The 9,666-nt window shown below is 38.3% G+C and overlaps 1 protein-coding gene across 1 annotated transcript in view; it reads right to left on the bottom strand.

Annotated features, from left to right (window-relative positions):
- Positions 1-1,695: 1,695 nt before the first annotated feature.
- Positions 1,696-9,666, bottom strand: part of rxfp1 (relaxin family peptide receptor 1) — an 88,675-nt gene continuing 80,704 nt past the window's right edge. The window contains exons 16-18 of the mRNA XM_085366325.1: positions 3,456-3,866; positions 2,994-3,212; positions 1,696-2,105 (exon numbers count right to left, since the gene is read on the bottom strand). Coding sequence (XP_085222451.1) covers positions 1,696-2,105; positions 2,994-3,212; positions 3,456-3,866 — 1,040 coding nt within the window. The remainder of the gene's footprint in view (positions 2,106-2,993; positions 3,213-3,455; positions 3,867-9,666) is intronic.

The raw sequence follows: 9,666 nt of genomic DNA, 5'->3' as shown, positions 1-9,666 counted from the left end.
CAGATAGTAAGCAATGTAATAAATGTGACCAACTGCAATTCTAAGCGCAGCAGCATCAAGCAGTGTGGACATAATGTGACAGACATATACTGTACTATACTGTATGTATAGTTCCTTATCTTTTCACCCCCCCAATAAAAAAAATAATTTGCTTTAGGGAAAGAAAAGTGCTATAAGCTTTTATTACTCCAAGGACACGATCAGGATAACTAATGTGTTAAAATATCTCTCTGTTCTTTCCAGATTTCCGGAAGCTAAAGTTTGTAAATAGTTTTTAATAAAAGTTTTAATAATTTCCAGCTGGGCACATTTTTTTTGAATGGCAGAGAGCTGTTGTAGCCATAGAGATGACAAATAAGTGTATACAGGTAAGCTGGTGACAGTTATTTGTTTATAAATGTCAATTAGTGTACCAATGGAAATGAGATATAGCAAGCCTTTTATTCTAATAGTCGTGCAATACTGTTTTTTTGTCTTAACAGTCTCTTTTGTTGTGGAGTTCCTGACAATAAAAATCACTGCTGAGCAACTGTGAGGAAAGTAAAATAGTAAGTAAAGTTTTTTTTCTGCCAAATGCGCACTGTTTCAGTAGATACTCACCTACATATTTAAAAAAAAAAAAAAAAGCCATCCTAGTCAAACAATTGGATCTCAATGGCCCTGAGCGGCTGAAATCCCAAGCCCATTCTTTTCCTTAATGTCATCCTGTGCATTTCCTGATTCTCTCAACTACCCTTGTTTGGGATGTTACGAATATGTCACATAATTTAATCAAATTAAATAATAAAAATAAAGTCAAATTCAAATGGGTGGCGGTAGCTCAGTGGGTAGAGCAGGTCGCCTATTGATTGGAAGGTTGGTGGTTCAATCCCTGGCTCCTCCAGTCTGCATGCCAAGTATCAATTGCCCAAGTTGCTCTCCAATGCATCTGTCGGAGTGTGAATGTAGTTAGAAAGCACTCAGTTTAGAGAAAGTGCTTGTAGATTGGTTGAATGTGTCATGTTGTATAGAGTGCTTTGAGTACTCTGGGAGAGTAGAAAAGTGCTATATAAGAATCAGTCAAATACTATTATCTAAGATTTATGTCTGTCTAACTGTACCAATCACCCCCTTGTTTTTCCAGCCTCTGCCACTAGGTCATAATTATGAGGCCCTTCATTGCCCTATCTATTAATATCCTAAATGTTTATACTCTTTTTAATCCTATGGAATATTCAATGTGTCTCACCCATTGAATAGAGCTTCAGTCAAGTCATTGATGGGAATCATTCAGTTTGCATATTAATCCATTGTTATTATCATTATTAGCTTTTTGTCACTGATAACAGATTCTGTTCCCCAGATTTTACTTGCCTGGCTTTAACAGGATTCATAGGGAGCATGTTTTCTTAATTTAAGAAATTATTTTATGAAGTATGTCCCCCTATCTGCTGTGATGGCTGTTACCGTTGCTGGTCATGCACACATGCACTGTTACATTTTGAGGGAAAAAGACAAAAAAAAATAAATAAATAAAAATACCAGAACTAATCCTTTTAAACTGCAAAGAATGTAGACACTAACAAGTGACTAAACTGAGGGTAAATATGAACTGCTGAGATGAACGAACTTAAATGAAATTGAGTTTACTGAGGTGAGGTTTTGTTGACAATACAAACATGTACATGTACCTCTACCATTAGACAGTTACATAAGTTAATTTGTTTGTGTGCCTGTGTGAATGTGTGTATGTGGTGGTGTTTCAGTTTTAGAACATACTGACAGCACTGTATGTTGTGTTTCCTGCTTTCTGGTTGATGCTTTAATGTCATTGTACCCCTCATTAGTATTTTCCACAGGCGTGAGCTTGGGCTTTGTGCCATTTGCTTCAAATTCCTGCCCCACGCTGACACTATGGCTGTTTTCCTGCAGGGGCCACATTTCCTGCCAAGTGAGCGATGGATGATGAGCTGGGTGTCTGCTAAGGAGGGGCCTCCTCTGCCTGTAGTTAGCCCACACCTGCACAATAGTCTCTTTGAAAGGCCGTGTTGTTAGTGTGTAAAGGATGGGGTTAAGTGCGCTGTTGATGGGGAGAATAAATATGACCACCCAGGAGCTGATGGTACCTGTCAGAGAACAGAGAAAGAAATACAATTACAGTGTTAATTACTTAGTCTGTCTAGATTGTTACATTTAACAACTACTGACATCACAAATTAAAAATGATATACAAATAGTATCCTTAACCTCAAAATAAATTGTCATCATGCATAATCTAATGCATAATGGCATTCTTATGCAGTAGTAAAACTTATGGGAAACACTTTAAGAAAACACAGAATGAATCCATATTGGGAGCACTTTGCTCCGTTTGACCTTAAAAGGCAGGACTTTACAACCTGATGCTTTGCAAGAGAATGTATCGGTAGCCAGCTCTGATTCACTGTAATCAATTTCAAAAATCATCTAAAACACATCACGTGGCATTTAAATGTATTCTTAACCCACTTCTCCCCCCAAAAAACCAGTTACTTCATCACACACAAATCAGCAACACATTATCACTTTCTTTTGCCAAAGACGTGTGATTACAAACTGCTAATGACCTGGTCAATGATGATGTCACAAAAAAAAAATCAAATGAATAATGAATAATAAAATGAAGCCTGTCATGAATAATCTTAAAGCAAAAATCAGTAAAACAGTAGGATATTAAAAAAAAAAAGTCATTAAAAATAATAAAATCTATACACAGGTAATCAGTCACATCCATCATCGTATCCATGTGGCATTAGTTAAAAGTCTAGCAGCTACATTCTGCTGAACCCTTATAAAGACCTGCCTGCATTCATCAAATCATCTGCTTCTTTTAGTGAGTTGCAGCAGACACAGCTGAGTTAAGAGGCCAAAAATGTTGTAGAGGCAAACTGTGAGGCTAATTAGGTAGTATTTTACTCAAAATGCTCTTTTTCATCAAAGTATTTGTTTAAATGCTTGTCATTCTTTTACTGTACCGGGAATCTCCACCTGCAGCAGCGAGAGGATCTTGAGGATGAAAATGGGGATCCAGCAGAGGGAGTCAGTAATGACGATAGAGAAGAATCTTTTGGCAATGGTCACCTCTTTTTTGATGTGGTTGCTATATTTAGTGGTCTGAGTGCCTGTTCTCTGGATGTTATAAAACATACTTGCATAGGAGAGGACAATGATGAGGAATGCCACCAGGTTAAGACCTATGGAAAGATTTCATACAAACAAGTTTAAATTTGCAGTACTTGAATGTACATGTATAATAAATCTTTGCATCCAGAGCAAATAAATAAATGCAAAACCCCCCACATATAAAACACATATACTAAATACAGAACCTGTACTTTTACAGTTACCTTTGGAGAAGAAGTAAAAACAAAAAAAAACAAACAAGTGAAAACATGAACAAAAATCTTCAAAGCACTGTTTCAAGAACAAATCCTCACCCAGGAAAATAACGACGGAGTAAACGTGAGCCCATAGAGTCTCTGGTTGTTCAGAGTGCAGTGGAAAGCAGACACCATTGGTCCCGTAAAAGTTGCGAAACAGCCCCTTGCAAACTAATGGGAGGAAGGCAATAATAAAACCAAACACCCATATCCCAAGAAGGATGGTGACAGTTCGTCGCCAGCCAGGAGTCAAGTACTGGAAAGGGTAGACTATGCAGATGTATTTCTCCAGCGTTAGATATGTGAGGAGCAGGACAGATACTTCAGTGGACAGCATGGCCAAAGAGCCAATGACCTGACACTGGCTGCTATCCATCCACGCCTGGGCATGCCGGTTGTACTCGCCTCGAAACTTTAGGTCATATGCACCGATCATGAAGAGGTAGATGCCCATCAACCCATCTGCACCTGCGAAGAAAAAGCAGCTGATTTACAAATTACTTATGAGATTTTGGTATAAGATTACATCCTGATATTTCTGGAGTATTTGGCTGAACATATACTGTAGCTATAACGATGTATTTGGGCTGCTTTGCTTCAGAAAATGTAGTTTCATTACTTTAGATTAATTAAGAAATGTGAGCACAATGTCAGTTGGACTTATTTTAACACCAAATAAACACTGCAGTGCTCTGAAAAAAAAGACAAGTTCAAAAATTGGTCAACATGAAAGGATTGAATCTGTAAGAAGGAGATTAATGATAACATGCTGACAGCAGCCACTCAACCTCGGAAATCCATGCATATTAAGAGGAACCAGGGATACTATAGGCTAACATCAGTCTTTCATGCGGTCTAAACTGTTATGAAAAGGAAATGAATGATATGATCAGTTTGAAATGGTGCAAAAATAGACCCATTAGCATTCTTGCTGAAACTCTTGAGGAAAAGGAGTAGCGGCTGGGCTCATTTTAACTTAGCATTAAGACTTTGAATAGGAAAAAAAAACTAGCTCTGTTCTGTTCAAGGGAAACAAAACTGACACATTAACTAGAGAACTCAAGGCAAAACTAATGAAAGAGAAACAGAATAATGTATGTTCAGTGTTTTAAACTAGAATGCTGATTTTATGTTCTTCTACTCAAAGAGGAAGGTTCTTCCGAGTTAAATTTTACTTGAGGGGAGAATGATTTATGATATCACAGCTAGTTAGAAGCCAGTTTTGAAGAAATCGACACACACTTTAAATGTTGCGTATTATTAAAGAACATGTAAGGGATACCCCATTCATCCATCCATCCTGTTAACCGCAGTTTAGGGTCACAGGCGTGATGGAGCATACAACAGTGCTGCATATTTATAGATTCTGAACAAAAATGAAACAGCTGAGTTTTACACTTGAATTTCAAAACTTTTAAACATCTTATCTAAACCAAGAAATGTTCAAGGAGTTTGAGGATTAACATTTAAATGCAATCTAAATTCTGACATGTAAAATGGGGAAATATTTAATATTGCAGAGTATTCTTGGGTCTCTCAGTCTAATTTGAAAAAAATAGGTCATGTTATTCATGTTAAAAAAAGGTTCATTTCTTTCAGTTGTATCTTGTCACGATCCGCAGTGGCAGACTGAGTGGAGAGTGTGTGGAGGACTCAGACACAGGCGAAGACACGAAACGGAGTTCAAACGAAAAGCGAGCCTTTATTTTGGCTGATGACATGGCGGTCAAACAAGGCAGAAGCACAGTGACAATGACAGTATCTGTTCCATTAAAAAAACATTCAAATGTAATACAAGTGGATTTGATCTATTCATGAGAAACCTTTTCAAATACAGTAAATGAACTTGCAGACATTGCTCAAGATTTCCAGCAAAACACAACTAAGCACACTGCAAGTATCAGTGAGCAACATTTTAATAGAATGAAACACAGTATCAACTAATGGAGGTGTCCAAAGTCAAATTGATTTTATCCAAAGTAAAGAAGGGCTTTTTCTGTGTGAAATGATGATTAGAGTAAAACCTTTGAAGAGGTTATGACATTTTACATGCACTGGTAAAACTGCTTATTTACATTCAAAGCATGATCAAATGGAATTAGAGTGACCGGACTATAAGAAGATCAATAATAAGGCTCAGTAGACTGAGAGTTGGGGAAAAAAAAATGAACACATACAGATTTTGCTATAGAAGAAAAAGCAAGACTCCAATCAGCATAAGTGCATTAGTATTAGTTCCTATAACAGTTGGGGGATATATTAACATTCACCAGCATTTCTCTGATTGGAAAAAGTGTTCTATTTGCAACAGCAACACTTCATTTATCAGAGACATCTTTTGGTTTTCCTGTTTTTAGAAAATAATTTATTCAGCAGCAGAATAATGACCACAATACAAGCTTTCCGAGAGCTACGAAAGAAAAAACATCAACTGTCACTGATTTTGCTCTATAAGCCACCCACCTTCATCCCCATGGAACGTTTGTGGGGGCATTTGAAGACTAAGAAAACTTTCTCGATAAAACAAGAAACTTTTTGGGGATGTTGTGAGATGGTATAATATGGGATATGAAGTTTTGTACAAACCTGTAGATTCCAGGGTTCGAAATATTCATGTGATTACAAATGTAAATATAAGCTGCGGAGCCAATATTTTTTATGATAAAAAGTCTAAACAAATACAAACTATAGGTATCATCACTAGACCTACTAGAGTTTCTGAATCAGAATCAGAATACTTTGTTAATCCCAGAGGAAATTATGTGGTCACAGTTGCTCCAAGACAGTAAGAACAGTAACTAAATAAACTAAAGTAATTACTACAATCTATATTACAATATTATAAAATATAACAAAATACCTCTTATGCAAATAGCTCCAAATTATAAACATCCCAGTATATTACACAAATAAATTAGTTGACACTGAGGTGCCCTTCTTGTTAAGACTTTGACCCCTACTGTACAACATTTTTCTTTATATAAATGTTAGAAAAAGCAACATTTAAAGCCCAAACCTCAAATTTGTGTTGCTTAGTTAAGTTCGTTTTTCAGTGTGGAATTTGATTGTCACCCCTTGCGACAACTGATGAAAAATGCACTTCACAGCCTTCACTCAAGAAGAAGTGGGTCTCTTTGTTAGGTTGCCGTAATGAGCCCATTACAGCTTGCTGCAAGTAAGGTGAGGAGGACAATGCACTCAAAAACTTGTGCGTACCCCCTCGGGCAGAAATTCTTGAGAGCATGTAACTTTCTCTTCAAAACTAACAAACTAACACAAGGTTATGTTTGTGAAGGTTCTCAGTCATCCAGGTCATCGTAGTCAAAGGAGCTTGCCTTTCCTGGACTGCGCTGTGCACATTGAAGAGAATGGCAACCACAACATCGACGTTTACCGGAAGCCCACACACACGGACCAGTACTTCCTCTTTGACTCCCATCACCCTCTGGAACACAAACTTGGAGTAATTAGGACCCTACACCACCGGGCAGAACATGTTCCCTCTAAGCCTGAAGGGAAAAAGAAGGAACACACCCATGTAAAGGAAGCACTCAAAACATGCGGTTATCCTAATTGGGCGTTTATAAAGTCAGCAAAGATGCACAGAAAAGAAGATCAGACACCAGCGAGGGAGGATAAGAAGGACAGACTCAACAACATTGTCATCCCCTATGTAGCCGGTGTGTCAGAAAAACTCAGGAGAGTTTTCTCCAAGCATGACATCCCGGTGCATTTCAGACCCAGCAACACACTCAGACAAAAACTGGTTCACCCGAAAGACAAAACTCCTAAACACAAACTTAACAACGTGGTGTATGCTGTACAGTGCAGCGAGGAATGCTCAGACCTCTACATTGGAGAGACCAAACAGCCACTTCACAAGCGCATGGCACAACACAGAAGAGCCACCTCCACAGGACAAGACTCAGCAGTCCATCTGCATCTAAAGGACAAAGGACACTCTTTCGAGGATGCCAATGTTCACATTTTGGACGGAGAGGACAGATGGTTTGAAAGAGGAGTGAAAGAAGCCATCTATGTCCACTGTGAGCGACCATCTTTGAACAGAGGCGGGGGTTTACGACACCAACTCTCTGCCATCTATAATCCAGTTTTGAGATCCCTTCCCAGACGCCTTAACGCCCACTCACATCCTGGGCCATCTGACCTCAGGAATTCGCATGATAAGGTGGGGCCAGGTTTCACAATGAACACACCCGAAACTCTGGCTGATTGGGACCCACACCCATTTTCACACCCTGTCTCAGGCGATTAGAGGATCATCAGGGGGTCCTTTTGTCCCTCTGTGGGGGGTCACTCCTACTAGGTTTATATCTGGGACTCTCCACCATTTGACCTTAGAACTGAAGAAGCTTCTCGGATGAGAGGTGAAACGTCTTCAAGCAACTTAAAGAAGTCCAGACGCTTTTCTTTGCAAGCTCCTTTGACTAACAAAAGGTTAGAAGTTCAAAAAGCAAGCTGAGACGTTATACATCTGTCTTAAAAGACTGTTCAATGTGCAATCTCCATCTCTTGGAATAATTGGAATTTGATATACAAAACATGACTATGCATCGTACACCAACCATTGTTTCATGCTTGAAACTCTTGGAGAGAAAAAGAACTGAAATTAAAAGATAACTACCAGCCCCATCTGTTATTTTCTTTTATACCTACTTTCAATTCTGTTTGCAAAGTTATCACAATGTTTTTTTCTTAAATTTGTGATTTAATTCACAACTTATATCCTCTGATGAATTGCCCACTGCTTCATCAGTCATGGATTAAAAGCGCTATACAAATACAGGCCATTTACCATTTACCATTTATTTCTTTGATAGTTTGGTGAATTCATTACTCAAATCCTCCTCCTTAGTCCTGTTAGTCCTGTTAGTAATTCTTTTGATGCTGAATCAGACCAAAGCTCTTTAGAAGGCATTAATTGTGGACCTGGAATAAAATAACTAAACATTGCTTTTAAGTTTTCTTTTGTATGTTTTGGGGTTTTTTATGTTATAATGTGTCATAGAAAGATTGTAAGGGTACAAAAATTAAACTTGCCGACTGTGTGATGGGGCTCCTATATAGTCACTTAAAGATCATGAATACTTTGGCTTTCTTAGGAAAAGGCAATGGCTGATACAAGCATAATTAATTCATGTCAAGTCTTGTTCCAGTTCTAAGTACGGATGACTCAACACTTTCATGTTTGTACTTTGTTATTGGTTCATTTCTTCCTTGACTCTTTCCGCTCCTTTAATAGCCATATTAAAAGCAATATGCAAACACATCCTGCTTGCATTAAGATACTCTTTTTAAACTCTTCAGCTAAAGTAGCAAAGAATAAGTCATATTTAAAATGCTTTACTTTTCTCATCATCATAAGCTTCATTTTTGGCTTTCTTTGGCCAAAAATCTACTTGCTAATGAAAACAGTTCTCATATCACATTCACACACCAGTGCACTCCACAAAAAGACTGGATTTACTTTTCCACTGTGTTTGAAACCACAAAACACGTGAACAGCTTTTTACTAACAGCTCTGGCTCTGGCTCAGGACATCAGTTGCGACCGGTTACCGGTAAGGGGAGGAAGATAGGACAAAGACATGCTGTGGGAGAAAGCCAAAGATTAATAATAACTAAAGATTACATGTCACCTGATCCAGCCCTTACTATATGCTTTATCAAAAAGAAAGATTTAAATCTAATTTAAACCAAGTCGGATCCTCTTTAGCCTCCAGAACGGCTTTACTTTGTTGTGGCACAAACTCAACATGATGCTGGAAACATTCTTCAGAGTTTAGGCTGTACCAACATGATAGCATCATACCAGATTTGCTGCTGATTTGTTGGCTGCATATACATGATGCGGTTTCCCCATTCCAGTCCCAAGGTGCTCTAACAGACTGAGATCAGGTCACTGTAGAGGCCATTTGAGAACAAGTGAACTTACTGTCATGTTCAAGAAACCAGTTTGAGATGTTTTGAGCTTTGTGACATAGTGTGTCATGGGCTGTTATCCTTTTGTGAGTAGATAAAAGAAAATGCTAAACTGTGATCATAAACGGGTCGGCATGATCAGCAACAATGATTTGTGATTTGTTGTGCACTTAGAAATGCACGTCTAGATACCTTGGTTATAGCGAATGTCAATTTGAGTCAACCTGTCTACATGCCTTGAGCTGCTGCAATTTGATTGGTTGATTTGTGTTAACAAGCAGCTGAATAGCTGAACCCATCAAAGTGACTGGCGAGTGTAGTTCAGC

Source organism: Diplotaxodon limnothrissa, linkage group LG2 (assembly GCF_057381915.1).
Source record: "Diplotaxodon limnothrissa isolate DT_005_m linkage group LG2, D_limnothrissa_male_GT1.1, whole genome shotgun sequence".
In the NCBI taxonomy this organism is placed as follows: Eukaryota; Metazoa; Chordata; class Actinopteri; order Cichliformes; family Cichlidae; genus Diplotaxodon; species Diplotaxodon limnothrissa.
The sequence above is the reverse complement of the archived record's forward strand: the minus strand, read 5'-3'. Positions and strand labels throughout refer to the sequence as shown.